Source organism: Pseudonaja textilis, chromosome 1 (assembly GCF_049901715.1).
Source record: "Pseudonaja textilis isolate UNSWEBS1 chromosome 1, rPseTex1.2, whole genome shotgun sequence".
Lineage (NCBI taxonomy): Eukaryota > Metazoa > Chordata > Lepidosauria > Squamata > Elapidae > Pseudonaja > Pseudonaja textilis.
The window spans coordinates 279,999,582-280,024,375 of record NC_141990.1 but is presented as its reverse complement, the minus strand read 5'-3'; the positions used below and the strand labels follow the sequence as shown (position 1 = coordinate 280,024,375).

General features: G+C 33.7%; 1 protein-coding gene across 4 annotated transcripts in view; it reads left to right on the top strand.

Moving 5' to 3' along the window:
• Nucleotides 1-23,801, top strand: part of STRN3 (striatin 3) — a 41,995-nt gene extending 18,194 nt beyond the window's left edge. The window contains exons 5-18 of one of the 4 annotated variants that reach the window (XM_026710748.2): nt 278-457; nt 1,059-1,191; nt 1,602-1,743; nt 4,613-4,723; nt 12,693-12,833; nt 16,198-16,331; nt 17,475-17,650; nt 17,750-17,797; nt 18,249-18,370; nt 18,685-18,852; nt 19,286-19,426; nt 19,967-20,074; nt 21,947-22,033; nt 22,124-23,801. In XM_026710748.2, the coding sequence (XP_026566533.1) occupies nt 278-457; nt 1,059-1,191; nt 1,602-1,743; nt 4,613-4,723; nt 12,693-12,833; nt 16,198-16,331; nt 17,475-17,650; nt 17,750-17,797; nt 18,249-18,370; nt 18,685-18,852; nt 19,286-19,426; nt 19,967-20,074; nt 21,947-22,033; nt 22,124-22,293 (1,861 nt within the window). In that variant the 3' untranslated portion in view covers nt 22,294-23,801. The remainder of the gene's footprint in view (nt 1-277; nt 458-1,058; nt 1,192-1,601; nt 1,744-4,612; nt 4,724-12,692; nt 12,834-16,197; nt 16,332-17,474; nt 17,651-17,749; nt 17,798-18,248; nt 18,371-18,684; nt 18,853-19,285; nt 19,427-19,966; nt 20,075-21,946; nt 22,034-22,123) is intronic. The other 3 variants (XM_026710757.2, XM_087921863.1, XM_087921864.1) reach the window with 3 other exon arrangements.
• Nucleotides 23,802-24,794: the final 993 nt, after the last annotated feature.

Here is a 24,794-nt window from a genome sequence, read left to right as displayed (position 1 = left end):
GATTGTGTATGCTTGCTTGAACTCAGAACTATAATTAGTAATTCATCTAAAATAAGTGTTTTAGGCTTTTTTTTTCTTAGAATAGATTTATCTAAAAGGGTAACGTGAATTAATGTAAACTTTTTAGAACCAAAAAGCAGTGCCATAAGCTTTAGGATATTCTTAAACAATTTGGTAATGATAGTTGTATTTTAAACTGCCTTACAGAGCATCTTAGAAGCTCACTGGTGGATTGTGTGTGTACATGACTATAATTCTACTTTCTTTTATTTTTTAGATATCTTCAAGAAGTAGGTTACACAGATACAATATTGGATGTACGATCACAGAGGGTGAGGTCTTTACTTGGGCTTTCCAATTCAGAACCAAATGGCTCAGTGGAGACAAAAAAATTGGAACAGATTCTTAATGGAGGAGAATCTCCCACATCAAAACAGAAGGGACAAGACATGAAAAGGTAGGCAAACTAATATAAATGTTTAGCATAAATGACTGCCTTCAAAGGTATATCTGATAACTAATTTGCTTCATGGTGTAGTTTTCTTTAAAAATGTTATTTTTACACAAAACTAAAAAGATACGCTGGTTGTCCTTGATTAGAAAGATGTATCTATATTTATTTTTAAAAAATCTTATATCTCATCTGAGATAAATTTTCCACCTGCATAACTTAGGGAAATTTGCAATAATTTGGGGTTTCTTTTCTTTCAACTATCAATTAAGTAATTTATTGCTATGCTTCTAACATTATAGTCATGCAATTATAACTACATAATAGTCCTACTATTTCATGGTTAAAATAGTTTATTTTCTGAAAATCTTCATTATGTTACAACTAACAATTTGTTAGTTAAATTAAAAAGTTCATACAAGTTCATTTTTATCCTTATTGACATTTAAATATGAAAAGGTTACAACCAGAACTTTTAAAAATCATATACATAGTTTTCTTGGAATTTATGAATTAGAAATAAGTTTATTTTCTCCTGAGATGAAGTAATTCAGTCTTAGTTCGAAAAGAAACCACAGCTATATTGTAAGTTATTTTCTTTTTGTAGGAACCCCAGTGATGTTCTTGAAACATTTAATTTTTTGGAAAATGCAGATGATAGTGATGAAGAGGAAGAGAATGATATTATAGAAGATATTACAGAAGGAAAAGAAAAACATCGGATAAATAAAAAGCATAAAGTAAAAAGACCAAACAGTTTTATTAACTATTGTTATTTTAAAGATTCTGTTATCCCTTTTTATATAGAGAACTACTACAATAAAATGCCATTCATGGAATAGATAAATTGAGCACCTTAATATTGTTGGTATTTTTTTTATCAGTATCTTGGATAGGCATGAATGGGGGAATGATGTTGATAAATGCTTAATTCTAAGTATATGTATCTGGCTGTTAGTTTTGTACTGCAGCACAATTTTCATCTACCACAATCATGTTAATGGGACTGTTTGTGCATGATGAATAAAAAATATTTAAACAGAATAACACATCCTTTGACAATCCTGAGAAAGGGAAGGAGAAGATTATATAAAACTATCCCATGAATGATAGTACCTTTAATGGTGTTTCTATCAAAACTGACTTGTAGATTGGAAATGAAGGATTAGCTGCTGACCTTACTGATGACCCAGACACAGAAGAAGCTCTGAAAGAATTTGATTTCTTAGTAACAGCAGAAGATGGAGAGGGAGCAGGAGAAGCACGGAGTTCAGGGGATGGGACAGAATGGGGTAAGAAACATAAAAAACGGAAGGAAAACAAAATAATTTGAAAGAAAAACATATTTCAATTATATTAATTTACATTTGTATTCTTTTTTCTCTGTGATATTTTAGGTGATGGTATTTTATTTTTTCATCCTATTTTTAAAAATTCTTCCTGCAAAAGTAAATCTGCTACATTTGTCAAATCATTTTGATAATGTTAAGCAGTTTGTTTTGTATATCTTAGAATTATTGTTTAAAATGAAGTTATGAAATAAGGCAGTGTTTTAATGCATTCCTTAATAACACTGGCAGTCAGTTATTTTAAACATACAAATTTGCACAAAATACAATGCATTACATGTTACATGTCATCATGGAAAATAATTATTAGAAACATTTTTAGTAATGCATACTTTCCTTGAATTTCCACTGAAATTGATGGATCTTGCTAATTTACCCATTCCATTCCATCACCATTAACAAAAATACCCGTCATTATTTTTTGCAACACTCAGAATGCTGCCTGCCATTCAACTGAAGGATTAAATTGTTGATTACTTGTTAACAACATGAGGTTCTTGGTTTTCCATGCCCTTTCCAAAGGTTTACTGTGTTGTCAGTGGAGCTCAGTTGTGTGCAAAAATGCTTTTTAATATGAATTTATTTTTCTGCAATGGATTGTTGTAGACCTTTATTTGTAAAGCAACAGGAAATGACTATATTTTTATGTTTTTCAAATCCATATTATATGTTTTATTAACCTCCAAATTGTTTTCAAAAGAGGTGAGAATGCAACCAAAAATTACAAAGATATTAACATTTTACCTATTTTTAAGATTCCAGTTCTAAATATTATTCAGAGGATGTCTTGAAACAAGAAAGGAAATATATAATCTGAAATACAAAAATTGCAGATTTTTTAATTGTTTAAACTTTTGTTATATATAGAATATGCATTGTGCAGAGTACAGGATCCTCTGTAAAGGTGTAAGATGGAGAAAAGTAGCAGGAAGTATGCTGGGTTGATGTTAGATTTAGACACGTTTTAAAATATACTATTTTAGCAGTGATCTGCCTTTTCTTCTGATATAATATTTTATACTTTGGATTGCATCCAGAAAAGTACTTATGTAAGTGGAAGAAAACTTTCCCACTGTTCTTGCTGTAGCCTACCTGATTAAGAAAAAGCTTGAAACTGCAACAGTTAAAGGTGTTGGGAAGTTCTCCATCTACTAAATTCCCTTAATGTTACATAGACAGTTGGATTTGTTATTATTTCCCACGATTTCTTCAATTCATGTATGAATCAACATGTGCATCAACATGTGCATTGTTATTATTGACAATTGCACAAGTTGATTACTTCCTCTAAGCTAATGAAAGTGGCCTTCTGGTTCATGAGAGATAGGTAAGAAAGATTTTAGTGAATTTATATTTTCTTACTAGAAAACCATTTTTACCTATTGAGTAGAGACTCATTCAGTTATATATGATGTATTCATTAAACAAATTTTCCATTCCATAATTAATAATAGTATACATAAAAAAGAGGTTAGGAAGTTGAAAATAACAGATTTCAACAGTTTGTGTATTTTGCTTCCTTGTAAATTTTTGTTGTTAGTAGTTTAATCCATATTATGTAATATAAGTATAGCATAGTGTTATTAGACAAGAATTTTGAACTTGAGGTCATATTTTTCTTCCTTAAGCAACATTAGGAGTGTATTTCTAATTTATCCTAGAGGGCAGACAGTCCCAATGAAGAAGTAATAATGCTTTTTTGCTTGAAGTTCTGTCTCACAGAAAATTTTCATTTCCTAGAACTAACATAATAGATTCAAGAATTGCTGTTAACTTCAAAGTGTGAACCATCTTGTTAATAAGGACATAAAATGAACAAAGCCTTGATTATTTAGGAAATATTTTAAGGATCTCATCTTATTCAAAAAGTCTTAGCTCTGAAATTTCTTTTTTAAAATATTTTATTAATATTCTGATTTTATTGTGGTTAGAAGTAAGCAATGCTGAGTTCAGTAAACTTAGTTCTAAGTAAGCTAAGACAGTATTAAAGCTTTCATCTTATTCTTCTCCATTAGCTCATGTTTGTTAGCAGGTAGAAATGTAATTAATTTTAAAATAAACTTATTGATGCTAGCTTCAGTATTGAAAATTGAGGAAAATCCAGAACTCTTACTCTTTTTCCAATGATACTTCCAAGTAAAATATGTTACTTTTCTGGGCTTAAAGAGAGAAACATTCAAACATTGATTATGGTTTTACACAAGTCTGTTTCAACCATCATTCTCTGCTGTCCTTAATTTGCTGTGGCTGATTGGATTGTGGTGAATAAAAAGAAGAGTTCAGTCAATAAAATTTTTGAAGATGTCCTACAATGTGCCAAACTATCTTGATTATATTATTATTTTAATAATCTTAATAGAAGAAAACTTTCTATTACCTTTATTGATTTATTTTGGAGCTATAGATATCATTGCATGAAGAATAAGAATAGAGGAGAAATGCATGGTTTCAGAATTCAGTTTGCACTTCCTAAATGGTATTTGCATGAAATAAATTTATTTGCTTATTTAAGTCTGCCTGAATAATTTGTTAATAATGTCTTACTAAAGTTGCAGTAATTGCATACATCAGTTTTAATCAATTAATTTCATATAATTGAATAAGAAAGACATTCAAATTTCTTCTTTATTCTAGACCAATTACCATAAAATGACAGTTTGAAGCATTGTACCAAACAGTACAAGAAACTGCACCTTTAAAGTACTGGAATGTTTTTGAATAACACTTTTTATTGATTAACCTGTAACGCTCACAAATAGTTTGCATTCCCAATTGTTGATTTATTTTTCTTTTAATAATATGTTGCATGTAGACAAAGATGACCTGTCCCCAACTGCTGAGGTTTGGGATGTAGACCAGGGACTAATAAGTAAACTGAAGGAACAGTACAAGAAGGAACGAAAGGGGAAGAAAGGGGTAAAGAGTAAGTGCAGATTCTGAATCTTGAAACAATTTTCTGACATCATGTGGAAAACAATGTATATTGTCATCTTTCCCCTCCATTTTAACGTTTTGCTACTTGGGGGGCAACCAACTTTAACTTTCTGCCAGATAAATCTGAAAATCATAATTTCTGAAGATAAATTATTTTCAATTTACATTGGAGGGAGGAATGTCAGAAGGTGAACAAGTTGTTTTGCTTTGGCGTTGTCTAGGAAAATGGCAGCAATAATTGGAAATTCCTTTCAAAAGCTAATAATGTTGCTTCTGACTATAGTTGCCAAGCATTTAAAATGTTACTTGTTTTTAAGGAGTTATGAAAAGAAGAAAATTAATACTGAATATTATTAATAATCTACAAGTTTGAGATTATTTTATAGTATTGCAAGTGATCACCCCCAATTACCTCCTTTCCTAACCTGCAAGAAATCAGAGTTGTATACTTCTTAACTGCTATTGCTGTCTGCAAAAATTACATGGAATGCAGGCTTATTTTATAGGTGACATTCGTTTGGAAAACAAATCAAATGATAGGAGAGATTTGTTGGAGAGGCGAGTGATGGATTGAATTGGATTTGATGTAGTGACTTGGTACAAGCAAGTGGTACAAGCAACTCTTCTGTTATTCTGCAGAATTGCTACAAGGACTCTGATCCTTTGTTTTCCTTAATTTTCCTTAAATTTATGGAATTCTGAAGGAAAAAAAGTTAAGTTGGTGAAAGAAAATCATTTAGAAAAATTAAGTTAGTGGTGAAAGATGAAAATCAATAGGAATAACTATTGATGGCTAACAAATGTATTTATGAATTCTTAATTTTGGACTGAAAATCATTTTAAAGCTTAATTTATACCATATTTAATATGGTAATAAAATGTCATCACTCTCTTTCACTGAACATAACTCTTAAACTAGGAGATGTATAGTCCAGAGATGAAGAATTCATAGAAGAGAATATACTACAGCAAGCAAAGATAGAACACTTATTTGCCAGAGGAAAAGGGTTGTTATTATTATTATTTGTTTATTTGATTCTATATTGACGCTGCCCAAATCTGGAAGCTTGCAATATAATAACACACATATACAGTATAGTATATAACATAAGGAAAACAAAGTAGAAATGCAATCAAGTAAAATAAAAATACAATAAAGAAAATAATGAAAAATCCAAACAACTAACCCCCAAAGATATACAACATACAGGTAGTTCTCAACTTACAACAATTCATTTAGTGACTGTTCAAGGTTACAACTGCACTGGAAAAAAGTGATTTATTTTTTTATAGTTATGACCTTTGCAGCATCTCCATGGTCATGTGATCAAAATTCAGATGTTTGGCAACTGATTCGTATTGATGACGCTTGCAGTGTCCCAAGGTAATGTGATTCCCTTTTGTGACTTTCTGATAAACGAAGTCAGTGGGAAAGCCAGATTCGCTTAACAACAAGGTTACTAGCTTAACAGTGATTCACTTAACGACTGGCAAGAAATGTCATAAAATGGATCAGATGTCTGACTTAAGAACAGAAATTTTGGACTCACTTGTAGTCGTAGGTTGAGAACTACCTGTATATGAAGCACATCTGCCAAAAGTTTCCATTCACTCCACCTCCAGGTTGGGAGAACAACCACATTTTTGAGGCCCTGTATAATGCTATCAGAGGAAATTCTGGGATCTTAAAGGGGATGCTGTGCACTTCCTGAGTCCCCCAAAATTACACTGTTTTCTTGAGGTGACCTGAGCATACCCACTCTGTTTGCATGTATCATCCAGGCAGAAATCACAAAAAAATAGGTGGGCCCTTAAATAAGAAGAGCTTTATAGGTAATAACCAACATCTTGAATTGCACTTAGAAGCACACTGGTAATCACTGCTACTTATGAAGTAAGGATATCACATCACTGATTGTATTCTGGGCCAACTAAAGCTTTTCAAGGCAGACTCACATAGAGGGCATTGCAATAGTTGAACAGCTGCAGAAAAGATAATCATTAGCTGTTTCATGCCCTTTTAACTGAACGCTAGTAGCTACTCTTCTTGATTTTAGTTTGCAGTGATCTGTTTATGGCGATGCTGATATAGTGCTCCAGTGTATCAATTCTGGATTACGCTAAGTAGAATTCTGCTCATATAATCAGTTTAATATTTTCTAAAAGAAGTGGGAAATGGGTTTAAGGCAGGAGGAACTTATATGATAAATAATATACTCAGTTTGCAGGACTGAAGTTTACATTCTAACTCTATCTCAGATGTACATTCTATCAGTAGAATTTACTTACAGGTGTGTACATGTAAAAGAAACACACAAAAAGAATAATGCAATTGAATATTTTCACCCTTTTAGTAATATTTTAAAAATGTGCTTTAGAGGATTATTTTTCTTTTTTTTCTTCCTTCTTCTTTTCTTTTTTGCATGTTAACTTGCATTACTTGTTTAACCCAGTACTAATTGCATTATTCTGAATGGGCCTTTCCTGCCTCTTCTGAAATGTTTCTAATCTGTTATTATTTTCTATCTCAAATACAAGCATCTGTTAGAAGATTATTGAAATTGCAGTACAGAATTGATCTAATGAATAACAGGTTTTAATTTTGAAAATTCTAAAAGATTATTATTTTTGAAGTCCATAATCTTACTAAGCATAGCAAGAAACTAAAGGATTAGTTTATATGCAGCTGAAGAAAGTGTGAACATTATTTGCTTTTTTCATCACATTATTTTACAAGCAGAACAGCTCCTTTATTTTGACAATTGGTGAAAGTACTGGAGAAATCAGAAGTACTTATGTTAGTGCTTGAAATAATCTGAACTGTATGTATGTATGTGCCATGTATTACAGGTAGTCCTTACAACTTGCAGCCATTTGTTTAGTAACAGTTCAAACGTTGCTGAAATGATTTACAACTGATCCCCACATTTACTACCATTGCAGCATCCCCTATGGTCATGTGATTGTGGTTCTGGTGTTTGGCAGCTGTTGCACATTTATGATGGTTGCAGCATCCCAGGGTCACTTGACCACCATTTGTGATGGCTTCTGATAATCAAAGTCAATGGGGAAGCCAACAGAGAAGCTTGCAATGGAGAAGTCAGCAGGCATGTCTCACTTAACAAACCTGGTGAGTCACTTAACAACCTCAGCCAAAAGAGCATAAAATTGTATGTGGTCACATGTTGCCTCACTTAATGACCACACCACTTACAGTTGTGCTCATAAGTTTACATACCCTGGTGATTTTGGCCTGATAACATGCACGCAGGTTGGCACAAAGGGGTTTGAATGGCTATTAAAGTTAACCATCCTCACCTGTGATTTGTTTGCTTGTAATTAGTGTGTGTGTATAAAAGATCAATGAGTTCCTCGACTCCTGACAGACCCTTGAATCTTTCATCCAGTGCTGCACTGACGTTTCTGGCTTGTGAGTCATGGGGAAAGCAAAAGAATTGTCAAAGGATTTGCAGGAAAAGGTATTTGAACTGTATAAAACAGGAAAGGGATATAAAAAGATATCCAAGGAATTGAGAATGCCAATCAGCAGTGTTCAAACACTAATCAAGAAGTGGAAAATGAGGGGTTCTGTTGAAACCAAACCACAGTCAGGTAGACCAACTAAAATTTTAGCCAGAACTGCCGGGAAAATTGGGATGCAAAGAAAAACCCACAAATAACTTCAGGTGAAATACAGGACACTCTGAAAACATGTGGTATGGCTGTTTCAAGATGCACAATAAGGAGGCACTGGAAGAAAGATGGGCTGCATGGTCAAGTCACCAGAAGAAAGCCATTACTACGCAAATGCCACAAAGTATCCCACTTACAATACGCCAAACAGCACAGACACAAGCCTCAAACCATCTGGCACAAAGTCATTTGGAGTAATGAGACCAAAATTGAGTTTTTTGGTCACAACCATAAACGCTACATTTGGAGAGGAGTCAACAAGTCCTATGATGAAAAGTACACCATTCCTACTGTGAAACACGGAGATGGATTGCTGATGTTTGGGGGATGTGTCAGCTACAAAGGCACAGGAAATTTGGTCAGAATTAATGGCAAGATGAATGCAGAATGTTATCAAAAGATACTGGAGGAAAATTTGCATTCATCAGCCCGGAAGCTGCACATGGGACGTACTTGGACATTCCAACATGACAATGATCCTAAACACAAGGCCAAGTCGACTTGTCATTGGCTACAGCAGAATAAAGTGAAGGTTCTTGAGTAGTGTCCGGACCTCAATATCATTGAGCCATTCTAGGAAGATCTCAAATGTGCAGTTCATGCATTACAGGAAGCCCAAAAATTTCCAGGAACTGGAGGCTTTTTGCCAGGAAGAATGGGCAGCTTTACCATCTGAGAAGATAAAGAGCCTCATTCACACATACCACAAAAAACTTCAAGCTGTCATTGATGTTAAAGGGGGCAATACACTGTATTAAGAACTGGGGTATGTTTTGATCAGGGTCATTTGGGTAGTTTCTGTTGTCATTATGATTTAAAAAGAGTAAACACAGTTGATTGATAATAAATGGCTTCAGCCAACCACTAACCATGAGTGAAAGAAAAGTTTTTGTGATATCATTCATATTCTCAGAAAAATGGCCAAGAAAGCATAAATTCTGCCATAGTATGTTAACTTATGAACACAACTGTAATGATTTTTTCAATCCCTTTTGTAGTCATAAGTCATAGACTATACGTATTTTTTAGTCAAAAGGATTTTTTGTGGGGTAGTGTAGAACATCCAAGTAAGTAATGTAATTAGTATTTGCCAAAAGGATAATACTAAAAAATGTTTGCAATAATTATGGCCTGATTTAACCCTAATGGTCTACAAGTGGTATTCTAAACCTTTTTGAGCAAACCAGATACAGAACATGACCAGAAAAGCTAATTCTACTTTATTGTAAGGTTACATTAATAGAATTTTGTAAGTCTGAAGGTACAGACTGCCATCATCACTTGTAATCACCTGATTAATTAGGGTAGGTCTTTCCTAAGTTTCTTCACCTCGCTATCAATCCATTGGAGGTTTTCTCTCTCTCCTCTCTCTCTCTCTCTCTCTCTCATTTTAATGTTTCCTAGGCAACATCTCTCCCCCTCATCTCACGAGTACATATAGGTACTCAAAGTCCAAACAAAGGCTTTGAGTATGTACAGGTACTCAAAGTCTAAACAAATACATAAACCATTTCTGTAAATAAGATTTATTTATTTATAAAATTTATTTGCTACCCATCTCATATCCAATGACTGGGTGGCTTACAATATATATTTTATTGTTATAAATCAACAGTAAAAAAAATCTAGTACATTAAAGGCAACATTAACTTAAGGGCCAAATGCCCTGTGGAAAAATGCTGTTTTGACCTTTCTGAAGCAATTTTTGAAGTAATTGTAGAAGAGAGACCATCCTTAATTATGGTGCAGAATGTGGTATAAAAGGAAGTAAATATTAAGAATATCTGTTACCTGGCCCATGTCCCATAAATCTTGTTGAAGAAAACAGAGCTGAAATACATCCTCTATAAATGACTGGATGCAGATTTGGTTTTGGTCAGGTATTGCCAATCCTGATATTGTACTTTTAAGGGTGCTAATCAGGAGTTCGAATTCGAACTGGATGTGTATTGGCAACTTGGCAAGAATAGGTATTTATGGTTGCTCTAAAAACAAATTTTGTACCACATATAGCTTCTGAGACTCCTCCAAAGGCAACCAAACAGAATGCATTGTAGTAGACTACTTAGGTGGTGATAAGGGTGCTAATTCCTATTGTTGGAGCATTTTAGGCAGAGAGGGTTGTAACTGGTGCACTTCTGAAGCTGGGAAAAAGTTATCCTGCCTGTAGTTTCCACCTGTTTGTAGTATAAACCAGCAGTTCAGGAGAACCCCAAAATCATCTACCAACCCCTTGGGGGAGAGAGTAACACTATAATGTAACTACCAAAACATTTGTTGTAAGATTGCCCTAAAATTTATCAAACTCTGTCTTGGTAAGACTTAGACAACATGTAGAATCTTACAAACTCCAGAAACCAATTTGGGACTTTCACAGCATGTCCCGTTCAGGATGAGATGGATTTTTTTAGTATAGGTCAGTGGCGGCTAACCTTTTCTTCGTCACATGCTGAAAGTGCCTGGACCCATAATGCAATGCATGCGCCTACCCACCCCCTGTGCATGCGGGCGTGACCTCCCCGCCGCACCTATGCACGTGCACCCCGCGATTGCACGGAAGATACCCGACAATCAGCTGGCTGTCGGGATGCGCATGTGCAGTGCATCTCTTCTTGGCGACAGCTCACGTGCCGGCAGAAATGGCTCTGCATGTCACTTCTGGTGCACATGCCATAGGTTCGCCATTACGAGTATAGGTAGTCCTTGTTTTATGACCACAGTTGAGCCCAACATTTCTGTTGCTAAGCAAAACAGCTGTTAGTGGGTTTTGCCCCATTTTACAGCCTTGCTTGCACAGTTAAGTTAGTAACATGGTTGTTACGTGAATCCAGCTTCTCCATTGACTCCACTTGTCAGGCGCAAAAGATGATCACATGATCCTGGGACACTACAGGCATCAGAATATAGATAGGTTTATAGTTGCTTGAACATTTTGGATAATTTGACAAAACATTCATTGCTAACTATAATGTAGAGATGCTAAGAAAACACGTTTTTATTTATGAGTATTAGTCAGTTATAGATTTTAGTGGTTTTAATGAGTCAAGCTTCTTCAATGTATTTTCAACATCAGGAAAAAACAAATGTAGCTTTCATAGTATCAGAGAATTGCTTTCGTCCTGTTTCCCTATCTGTATTTCTTAAAGCTAGATGGATCTCATTTCTTTTGCTTTTCTGGACTTCCAGTTTGGGGCATTTTCTATCTTATTTCTGTGGTGTAATTCTGGGATTTCTGGGGCTACAAAACATATATTTAGCATTGAATACATATAGTACAATTGTCCACCCTGATCTGCTCAGGGGAAATAGATGAAATAGAAATTCTATGTTGTATCTCAATTGTTATTTTTTTCCAACCCAGGAGTGTATTAGAAATAAATTGTATAAAATAGGTCAGTAATCTTATCAACAAGATAATTTGCTGAAAATTGAACAAAATAGAACAAAATTTGAGATCAAGGCAAAAGAAAGATTAGGTTTGAAAATGGGCTGAATCTGGCCAAGGCTGTAGATAATTTTTTAAAAAAAAAATTCCTCCAGTGTATCTCTGAAATAGGTAGTTGGACCATAGCTTGGAATGTTATGGATTCCCTCATTCTCAAACCTCCTCCCTTCCTGTTTATATGACTCAGAGTGGAGCTATTAGTAAAGAAGAATTCCAGAAAGTATGTGCTAAGTGGATTTCCTATCTTTTATATGAGAAAATGTTTTCTGTATTTTTTAATTCCTTCATTGGAGCTACATCTCATATTAACAGTTCCAGATCGGCTTTCTGGTTATTAATGATGGTTCTAAACATTAAGTGTGCTTTGATACTTATAAATTACTTTTTTATTTAAAAACCCAGAAAAGGGGAAAGTTGACAGTTTGTTGCCTCCCAGTCACCCAATCTTTGTTCCCCTTTTGGTAATCAAACCTCTGTCTGGTATTATCAATTAATAAAAATGCTGGGGTGGTTTGTACATAAAGTCTATGGCCTTTCATAAGGAGTTCAGACATTCCAAGTTTTCCCCTCTTTTACCGTAAGCAGAACCCCAGCAATTTAATTTAAACAAAAAAACAGTCTGAATTCTTTTTTTTTTTTCTTTTTTTTTGGAAGCTTCATTTTTAATTCTTTTTCAAATATGCAAAATATGTTTTATGAAAGCATCTTTATTTAATAACATCACATTAAAATAATATTAATTAGCAAACTGGGCGTGTAAATGGATATCAATTTAAGAGGGAGCAATAAAATGAACTTTGCTGCTGACATTAATTTACAGGGGTCAACAGGACAAAACTGCACGACATGATATCTGATCTGGGCGATGATGAGCTACCCCACATCCCTTCAGGAGTCATTAATCAATCTAGGTCACCCTCTTCTAGAATGACTGATCATGAAGGTGCAAGAGCAGAGGAAGGTACAACAAATTCACCTATTTATTTATATTTAGAAATTTTGATATAAAATACATTTATAGCCCATATGAACCAGTTGCCTATATTAAGATGCCCTTGCAACTTGGTTCTGAAAAGACTACCACTTTACATTCACCAGCTTTTGTTTTGAATTATCAAAAATTTATACTTAAAATTGAGTTTAAAATATATACATAGAATAAATGAACTTAATAAAACAACAGAGAGCAACAAATTCTAAGAAATGAATGAAATAAATTTTCTGGTGAGGAATGATTTCCTGTTTTATTCATTCTAGTGTAAGATTTTCCCTCCAAAAGTTGCATTCACAGTAACTGATAGCACCAATAAAGAGTAGAATTGATTTTTAGCAGTTACTCATATATTTTGGAATATGTAAATAAGTGCTAATCAAAATCTACATATTCATTAGTTTTGCATATTTAGTGCAATTTATGCTCCTAAAAATTCCCTCCAGCAAAATAGAACCTTTCCTTAAAAAACAATTTTTTTCAAGTGAACAAATGGATTACAATGTAAATCTTTGGTATATTAGATTTATGTAGAAAACTATGGACATTCACACAAACATCTTGACATTAGTTGGTCCACTGTTACTATTATTAGTCCTGGATCCTTTATTGTCAGCAAGATATGTACTTTGCAGAATCACAGAATTGTTGTCAAACCTGATTAACAATGTGTGAGTCATTAAGCTATTTAAAGAGATATGTGGTCACTTTTATGATATCCATTGTAGCGGGATGGATCTGCTTATGATGCATAGAGGAATGGATGTATGACCTCATTCATCACAGTGCAGAATTCATGTTGAAGTTTATTTTAAATAAATAAACAATAAATAAATTTTGTCTTTGTCAATACTAAAGTATATCCTAATAATGGAAAGGATTGGCTTTTATTTTTATTTTATTTTTCAACTATGCTCTGCATATGTATGATTTTTTTTTTTTTTGGTCACTTTCTTGTTTTGTAATTTCACTGAGCTCTCCAATACCAAGAAATACAAACAACATCATTATAAATAAAACTACACCATTCTTTATATATTTTTTTCTCTAACAATAATCGCAATGAAAACTACTGTATTTTTTGGAGTATAAGACTTCCCCCCCCCCCCTAAAAGAAGGTGAAAATTTGGGTGCATCTTATACACTGAATGTAGCCCCGCCCGCCCCCACTCTTTGACCTCTGCCTCGCAGCAATTTGCCTCCTTACAGCAAACAATCTGTTTCAGCTTCAGCATAGCTTGATTAGCACAAGCAGCTGATTGTCGGCCTCCCAAGCATCAGCTGTTTCAGGCTGCAGGGATTGCCATAGCCTATTGTTGCCTCCGCGCATCTCCACATCCCATTTTCAGCCTCCATGCGCCCCATTGTCGGCCCGTTCCAGGCGGCAGGGATCGGAACAGGTGGAAAATAGGGTGTGCGGAAGCAGTAATAGGCGATGGCAATCCCTGCAGCCTGAAACAGCTGATCCTTGGGAGGCCGATCCAGTTGACAATCAGCTGCTTATGTTAATCAGGCTGTACTGAAACTGAACCGTGCTGTTTGCTGCGAGGAGGCAAATTGCTGGGAGGCAGAGGCAGATTTTTTTTTCTTGTGCTAATCAGGCTGTGCTGAAACTGAAACGGGCTGTTTGCTGCAAGGAGGAAAATTGCTGGGAAGCAGAGGCAGATTTTTTTTCTTGTTTTCCTCCCCAAAAGCTAAGTGCGTCTTATACTTTGGAGCGTCTTATTCTTCGTATTTATACTCCGAAAGATACAGTAATTGATCTTAACATGAAGAGTGTGCATAAAAGATTTCTAAGATAACTAACCTGATATTTCAGTGTAAAGAGAAAATCCTTAAAATTCATATGAAAAGATCCAATGGTTTGAAACCATTTCGCTTTATTAATTAATTTGAAAGAATGATTCATTTTTTCAAACTTTTTTGTGGAGGAAAAAAGCATATCTACAATTAACAGATCCACTGGATGTTCCCTACTGAAGGAAGATGGATTTTTGTTGCTTCCAATGCCACCTTTCATTTTCTTTTAAAGAGTACCACTTCCCTGTAAAACAGCTTTTCAGTATATAAAGCTTTGTTCTTGGAGTAATGGAAGGAGAAGAATATAGGAATATTTCCTTTCTTGCTTTGTCCTATAAGCAGAATTCTGCTTATACTTAAAACCTAGCTATTCCAATATTGTATGATGTATTTAAAAACAATTTATTGGATTTTTACCTTCTGCGATCTTCACACACTCTCATTGGCTTACAAATAAAATAAAACTCCAATAAAAAGCAAACATGCCAAAAATACAAAAAAGGAATAAAATCCATAAAAAGCATAGAATACCAAAACAATGAGCTGCCATTACTCAAACACCTTTTAACATTATTTCAGAAGATGACAACAGTAGGAACAAATCTAACTTCAAGTGGGAAGTCATTCTGAAGGGCTGGCACTATCAGCAAACAACAACACTAATGAATATCGCTTCTCCTTGACCTCCCAAAAGTAGGAAACAATCAACTGCTTCTTCCAGCAAAATCATAATGGTTCTGTTAGGGAGATGCAGTCTTTTAGGTAGCTTGCTGCCAAGACATAAAGAGCTTTGTTGGTTTACGCTGTACTTTATTTATCGACTGACTTAATTTATATGGCTGCCCATTTCACATAAGTTACTCTATTGTAAGCTACCCAGAGCCACTTATGCGAGCATCTGAGCTGTGTATCATGTACCAGCTGATGCTTCCATATGGCAGCCATGTGTAAGGTGCATTGTAGTGGTCTACATATGTAGTGATGAGAGCATGAGTCATTGTTGCAAAAAAATTTGTTCATTAAAAGAAAATATAATGGGAAAACTGTTTTGTAAAGCAGTTGTGTAAGAGATAGCAAAGAGGAAATAATCCCCATAATCTCTTCTGCATCTCTTCTCCAAGTCTTTTATAAAGAGGTTCTTTGGAGACATGCAAGAGAATAGGATGATGCAGAGGAGAATTGAGGGAACATGTCCATTGCAAGAATGGAAAAGAATATGCTTTTGAAAAGGTGAAGCAAATTAGTTGTATTCTTTCTTATGTATAATCCTTAATATTTAAAATAGGTATGATAATTAAAATTGACCTTGACTTTCTGCAATAATTGATAATTTTATATAATAATTGAAATAATTCTGCATAACACTTTGTGATGTCATGTTACATTATGATATTCTTAAATTATAAATTGCAAAACTATTCAGACAAGCATAAAAGCTCTGCATTTATGCTGGGTATATTTTTATATTTAGTTAAGTCTTTAAACTCATATATTAATTTACATATATTAATAAACAGTGTTTTGTTTCTTATAGCTGAGCCAATAACGTTTCCATCTGGAGGGGGCAAATCGTTTATTATGGGTTCAGATGATGTATTGTTAAGTGTACTAGGCCTTGGGGATCTTGCAGATTTGACTGTGGCAAATGATGCAGATTACAGTTATGATGTAAGTATAATATGTTTAACACCTAATATCTTTTAACTGAACCAATATCTTTTAACTGAACCAAGAATTTTGGGAATGTTTAAAACAGTCTTTCCCATCCTTGGCAGTTCAGGTACATGGACTTCAAATCCCAGAACACCACAACTTGCATGGCTATTGATACAAATTCTAAGAGTTGGAATCCACAACCTGGAAGTGAAAAACACTGCTTTAGAACTATCAATAATGCTGCAGTATTGTGATATACATTTCTCTAAATCTTGTAAATAGATAATTTCTGATTGGAGAATGAACACAAAAAAATATACTGTGTCACGTATTTATTGAATGCATTGAATGAACATTTACTGTCTTCATTGGGAAAATTATGTGAAGATTTAGGTTTAGTAGTTGGTAGTACCTCATTTAGCAGGAACTAAATGTACCTATCCCAAGAACATTGGTTTGGAAGTATTTTGCCATAACATTTTTATTTAGGTTAAGAACACAGTTGTGATTTAGCTACTCTAAAATACAAGATTTCTTCTCTTGTAGATATGCATGCAATTTAGGATTATTCTAATGCTGTTTGTTTAAACAAATTTTCAGTTCACAGATAGCATGTCTACAAGTTGTTTGTACAATATAATCCATTACTTCTCAATAATTAAAATCTTTTCCAGATCCTGATACTGCAAAGGAGCCTCAATTTATGATATCCCCATTATTATATGTTTCATGGTTGAGATAACATGCCTCAGGAAATGAAATGTAGGCTTTTTCTCCAAACCTAATATTTCTCACTGATATCAGAAAGTTCCACTTTTGATTCATTTATCCCAGAATATTGTTCCAAAAGTCTAATGGAACGTTGGGATGAGATTTCAAGCATTCTAGGCATTCTATTAATCATTTCCCATGTTTTATGATAGTTTTGCTAAAAAATGGCATTCATTTCTGGTTTTTAGCAAAACTGTGGCCAGTGCAAACCATTAGTTGCATTATCAGTTAACAACTGCTGCAAACAGGATTGTAAAATTGCATTAGTCACATGATCAACCCCTTTTAGAGTTGTCACAACTTACAACTCTAGTGGTTAGGTTCCATTACAATCATCAGTTGAGGACTACCTATATATGTTAACATTATTCATTTTTATTTTAGCTGCCAGCCAATAAAGATGCTTTTAGAAAAACATGGAATCCTAAATATACATTGCGCAGCCATTTTGATGGAGTGCGAGCGTTAGCTTTCCATCCTGTGGAGCCTGTGCTGGTTACAGCCTCTGAGGATCATACCCTAAAACTTTGGAACTTACAAAAAACAGTACCTGCCAAAAAGCAAGTATTTTTTTACATATGTTAAAGAACATGGAAGTTCTGACGTTTTAATACTTCATGATAAAGCTCACAGATTGCCTTTTGACATTTTTATTTTAGGAGTGCCTCATTAGATGTGGAACCTATTTACACATTCAGAGCCCATATGTAAGTATTTTTTTTTTAATATTCTTGACAAATGCTTTTCCAGGTAGCGCCCAAAAAGTTCTACATCAGAAATTGTTGATTCATTGGCTACACAGTCATGCATTTGATTTTATTTAACTTTAAAACAAAGCAATCACTTATATTCTGAATATATTTGTAATCTTTAAAAATGGCTTATATTAATTATGTAATTTAGAAAAAATCTGCATCAAACATAGCAGCCTACACATATATATATAAAATACAGATTCTTAGATGATAAATGAGAAAAGAGGAAGGACTTAGTACTTTTAATCAATGTATTAAATATGGCTTACAGTATATACAACTTATACCTTCAATAGCAAAAGTCATATGTTTATGTTTAAAAAAAATGATAATCTGAACTATCTAAATTCAAAATTTTAATTGTTCTATTAATAGTAATAGTACTCCCTTTGTTTTAAAATAGTGGATCTGTGTTATCCTTGGCAATTAGTTCTAATGGAGAACAGTGTTTTAGTGGTGGTATTGATGCAACTATTCAGTGGTGGAATATGCCTAGCCCTAATGTGGACCCTTATGATACATATGGTAAGCCTTATCTATAAATGTTGTGATGTGTAATATCAATCGCATAATTAACCTCTCTGAGATAACCTTTATGTTGCATAATAAACTGAATGATGGTTCATATTAATTTAAATTAAAATGTTTTCTGTGATCTTTGGATTGATCTCAGTCAAGATCCATATAGCATGTTAATTAAGCTGTGAACTAATATGTCATTAGTAGTGTTAAATTTGGCAGTTATGGTTTTAGTAAAATAGTTGTAGCATGAGCTAAATTAATACTAGTTGACAAAAATTCTGATTTAAATTTTTTTTTTAATATATATTTTCCTACAGAGCCAAATGTTCTAGCTGGCACATTAATCGCTCACACAGATGCTGTCTGGGATCTCGCTTATAGTGGTATAAAGAATCACTTACTATCTTGTTCAGCAGATGGCAGTGTTAGGTTGTGGAATCCACCTGAAAAAGTGACCTGCATTTGCACTTACAATGGAAATAGAGGTGAGCTATGAGAAGGTCTTTACTTTTTAAAGAAAGTTCAGAAGATTAAATTAAATAAACTAAAGAGTTGATTAATAGTAATTATAAAAATCAAAATTATAATAGGTAATTGTAATAATTCTAACATAAGTTTTTTAACCACATGCTTTGGCTATACATTGATGCCATCTTGGTAGATCTGGGACAGTGGTCCAGATAGTGTGGGAAGAGATGGTATCCTATCCATTTATTTTAGGATGACAAAGATATTAGCAATCAATGGAATTGGTTTTAAAGAAAAGTAGGTAGGTTTTAATTGTTTTCCAGATAGATTTATTATGTTATGAGTTAGTACTTCTAAGAAAACACTGGATGAAGAAATGTAAAAATTTGGGTGTAACAAATAAATAGTTTTTACAGAATTTATGAGGGTTTTTTTCCCTGTATGCTTTAGAATATGGAATACCCACATCAGTTGACTTCATAGGCTGTGATCCTGCCCATATGGTGACATCGTTCAGCACTGGCAACACTGTCATCTATGATTTGGAAACATCTCAGTCACTGGTAATGCTGTCCTCACAAACAGATTCTGGTAAATTTGTTTCTTTTATTTCATTTTCATTGCTTGAACTTAATCTTATAAGCATATTGCATCAAATTGACCAAATTGTTTTGCATATCAAATTGAAATGGTTCAAGTTCAAACATTCAGGATAATGAATTGCAATGAACCATTGTTTGTCTTGTGCTCTGATGCTCTTATTTGCACACAAAGAAGAGAAATTAAAAGTTGTATGATGTCAGCTTGCTGCAAATTTAAGTTTTGCCATTTATAAACATTGGATGGATGGAAATTTTTACACTCTGGTTTTCAAAGGAAACAAAGAATCAGAGGAGAAAGTCAAATTTGAAATTTGCTATTATTCCATCTCATAATGATTGCAGTTTTTAACTTCTGTGGAAACTTCTGCCTGTATCCTCAATGGAAATTTCCTAGTAGATTTGTCTAATTTAATAACATAGTCATAGTTTTAATGATTTTGAAATAGGAGGCTAAAGCAAACTGTCTACGTTAATGCTTCCTTAATACCTTACGCTTAAAGTGCAATAATTGCTTATGTTTCGTTCCTAGGATTGCAGTCAAGCAATCACATTAACAGAGTAGTAAGTCATCCTACGCTTCCTGTAACAATAACAGCTCATGAAGATAGACACATAAAGTTTTTTGACAATAAAACGGGTAAGGAAATAAAAACAGAAGGTGTTTTTTTTTAAATTTCCAAGTTTTATATTTCACCTTTTTCTTTACATTTTGGCTTATTTCAATGTTTGCCCTGTCTTTTTTATTATTTGGTTTTTTTCTTCTGCTTTTCTTCCATAATCCCCATATTCTTCATATTCTTATTTGCCTTTTTGTCTTTTTCTTTCTTTGATCTGTTCTTTCATAATAAAAGTGATTGAAAGAGAGCACATTCATCTGACTGTAATGGTTGGTCTCAGCTTGGTTCCTTAAGCTTAACATTAGAAGTATTATTTGATGAATTTTTTAAAGGGATTAAGAAGTCGTTAGGATTTAAATTTTGAAGGCTTTTGTGGTGAATCAGAGAATGTTTTCAATAGTTACTTAACTATTTCATGTTTCTATTAATCTGTTAATGACTATAATTACATTTTGAAATCAGGTTTATCAATCCAATAAGTATTTCATCCTGGCACTCACAAGGGATCAGAATAAAATTTAGTACATTACAAAAGAAGATAAATAGTATATTAACTGGGCTTTTGCAAAAGGTGATCACATGACCCCAGAAGACTGTAACCATCATAAATATGAGTCAGTTGCATCCAAATGTAAATCACATGAGCATGGGGATGCTGCAGTGGTCATAAGTGTGAAAAATAGTCATAAGTCACTTTTTCAATGCCATTAGAATAGAATAGAATTCTTTATTGGCCAAGTGTGATTGGACACACAATTGGACACACTTGGTGCAAATGATCTCAGTATACATAAAAGAAGAGATACATTCGTCAAGAATCAAGAATCATAAGGTACAACACTTAATAATAGTCATAGGGTACAATAAGCAATCAAATCATACTAGGAACAGTCAATATAGATCATAAGGATACAAGCGACAAAGTTACAGTCATACAGTCACAAGTGGGAGGGAATGGGCTATATGGAGTGATGAGAAGGTTAAAAGTAATAGTAGTGCAGACTTAGTAAATAGTTGGACAGTGTTGAGGGAATTATTCGTTTAGCAGAGTGATGGCATTTGCGAAAAAACTGTACTTGTGTCTAGTTGTTCCGGTGTGCAGTGCTCTATAGTGTCGTTTTGAGGATAGGAGTTGAAACAGTTTATGTCCGGGATGTGAGGGGTCTGTAAATTTTTTCACAGCCCTCTTTTTGACCTGTGCAGTATACAGGTCCTCGATGGAAGGCAGGTTGGTAGTAATTGTAACCGAACAGTCATTAAACGAGCTATTGTAAGTCAAGGACTACCTATGCATCCATAATTTAGCATACTGTTCTTCAACAGAAAGAATTGTACATAATTTCCAGTGAAAAGAACAGTGTATCCTAGCAACTATAACCACAGCTTCCATTTCGATATACTTTGTGGCAATATGAAGTTTGATAATATTTTAGTGTATTGAAAGGAGAACTCAACTTTCAGAATTTGTTTGAATGGGTTTTTCAGCCTTGCCACCTAATGAGACAAAATGATCCATCTCCATTATATTTCTGGACAGCCATTGAGATGACCTTGAAGAAACCCTGCAGCAACAAAAACAGAAATATGTTTTTGTAAGTTGTTGCCATGTAGTTTTTTTCAGAGTCACTTCTGTTGCTCTCTACAATTTCTAGCATTTTTGCAGAATGAATCTGTTTTATCAATCAAGACTGAAGCAAAAGACCGTGTGCGTTTTTCTAAGTGTTATGTGCACTACAAATTTAATGTTTTTCTTTTGATATTATCATTGTCGCATGTCAATTGTTTAAATTTTGTACCACATGTATTTTTTCTTCCAATCATATAATTATTTTACCCTTTAATAAAGTATAAGTCTTTATTCTTCATATATATATTATGTACATTAATATTAGGTAAAATGATCCATTCGATGGTTGCTCATTTGGATGCTGTCACAAGCTTAGCTGTGGATCCTAATGGAATCTACCTGATGTCTGGAAGTAAGTTAACAAGCTCCTGTATTGCCAAGAGACTCTGTCATAATGCATTTTTGTTTTAGTTATAACACTTCTGTTTACCTCTTTGTTCAGGTCATGACTGCTCTATTCGATTATGGAACTTGGACAGCAAAACATGTGTGCAAGAAATAACAGCCCATAGAAAAAAGCTGGATGAATCCATTTATGATGTAGCTTTTCACCCTTCAAAAGCATACATTGCAAGTGCAGGTGCCGATGCCCTTGCCAAAGTATTTGTGTGACACAATAAAGCAAGCCTGCACCTTGATAGCAGGTTTGCCTGGACAAAAAGAGGGACTGCATCACTGCCATCACTGTCAAGGTTACTGATGACACTACATGTAACCAGCCTCAGCAGAGACTGTGTTTGGGGCAGGTATAAATTGGTCAGATTATGATCTCGTGAATAATACTGGGCTGATTCATTTAACTGTAATTACTGTATTTTGGGGGTGGGGGGGTGGGAAAGCAACCAGTATTTGTAGCCTTGACTGGATACGAACTGAGCATTTGTTCTTTAGGTGTGTCTTTAAACGAACGTGGAATCAAATCTTATTAAATACGTTTATTTTGGACTCTGTGTGCTGCCTTAGGGTTAGGAATGTGGTGCTCTTGTGGGGGTGAGGTGGGGGGGAGTGAGCTCCAAGAGTAGCTTTCTTTGCATCTCTTAGTAATTTCTGTTTATCGGTCAAATGCCACAGAATCCCCTTTTAAACTTTTATTTTGCTTTAAAGAAAAAGGAACTAACTTAAAATATTTAGCATTAGTTGCACAAAATATTTCGATAAAATTCTAGTTTTTATATGTCTTTTATATATTTAGCCTGTCATAACAGTGCTCAAGATTGTATGGATGACGGTTTTTCTGCATTATAGTATCCTAAACCAGAGATCTTGCTGCCCTGTCACAACACGGTTCCCTTTGTTGCCTAACAAAGCTCTGCTATGTCCTTTCAATAGGACACTAATTCATCATCACTGCATTACCGGTTTCCTAAAGGACTGTAAAAAAAAAGCGTGTAAAAGGAACACAGAGGAATAAAACATGTCCAGCCCTTCCAATGAACTTTTAAAATTAATCTTGACATCCTATCACTATGTGATATTTTGTACATCTTACTGTATTTACGAGATTATTTATCAAGGTTTATCCATCTGGCTAATGGCCTATTATTTATTTCACTTTTTGTTGGACTTTATATTCTTTTTATGTAGTATGTTAATGGGCCCTGTATATCTATTATGGCATTCTTTGAACAGTCTAAAATAGACTAAAAATGGGACATGTAATAGTTTTTAAGTTACAGACAAACTTTTTTTTCCCAGCTAAGCGTCTGGATTAAAGTTGATTCCAAGAAGTTGTTTCAGAACTTCTGGAGTGAAAATGTTTTTATTTGCAGTTCAGATAGAATGCAAAATTGTAGTTGAATCAAGAGTCAGAAATTGGCTGTGTTTTGAATTGTTATTCCTGCTTTTGATTTGTTTTTTTTTCAGATGTGCTTCAGTTTATAATGTAACTAAAGATTTTGTTTGTGTAACTGCATGATTAAGACAATAAAGTATTTTTTCTAGTCTTCCACAAAAAATCTTTTTGATCAGTTTGCGAGTTTTGATGAGTTTTGTAAGTTTTCTGTTTTATGAACTATGAATCAGCAAATTTTTAAGATTGTACAACATAACAAAAAGTACCGCTGTTTAAAAAGATAATGTATATAAAATGCATATAATAAATACTAAATGGTGTACCTGTATATTACTGTTGCCTATATTTTGTTACAAAATTTATGTGTATCATTTTTCTCTCTAAGTAATTGAACTAGGAAATTAATGTTTAAATAACACAAGTATTGTTTACATGTTGAGATAACTTCTGTTTTTTAAAGTAGTTGTATTATGTTATTAGTAATTTGGGGCACCACTCCTCCCTTACAAGAACTTGTTTCAAAACATATATTTCTGGTATTTTTAAGAGGACAATACAACAGCAAGGTAACATATTTTGTATTTTAATTCATAACAACAATACTGCCTTTGATCAAATGGCCTTTAAAAATCTTAGGCTGGTTCTATGAATTCTACAAATATTGATGCCTTCACTTTAGAGAATAGACAATATATGTCATACTTTTAGATGTAGGTTTGCTAATTAATATAAAATGAGATATGTGAATGGTTCTTTCTCATTCCCTATATCTCTTGGGCCAAAGAACTGCTAATTTCTTGTCTAAAAGTTAACAGAATTGACAGAAATTTCATTTTAAAATAAATGTTTAAGAATGGCATTTTGAATAGATTTGTATACTGCAGGTAATAAGAATGACTTTCAAGTAGTATGGCAATGCATTGAATTTGTAGCCTCAGTCCCATCTCAAGTTTTTTCAGTTAAAGAGAAAAAAAACCACCAGTCAAAACTATTGTTTGGCTAAAATTTATTCTTGACTGGCAAGAGAAAGTTACAGAAATAAAATTATGTGGTATAAATTACCGTATTAAAAGGCCTTTACCATGATGTGCAGTTTTAAAAATAGCAGGATTCAGATAAAAAGTGTGCTGTGCAAAGAGAAACAACTTTTTGGAGACGAAGCAGAGTTTAAAACTTTAGTAATGAATTGATGTGCAATAGAATAATTCAAACTGAAAATTCTGGAAGATATGCCACAGATGTCACAAAAAATATTCAGAACAAAGCAACTTATTTGCAACTTATTTACAACTTATTTACATTTCATAGAAATAATTCATAA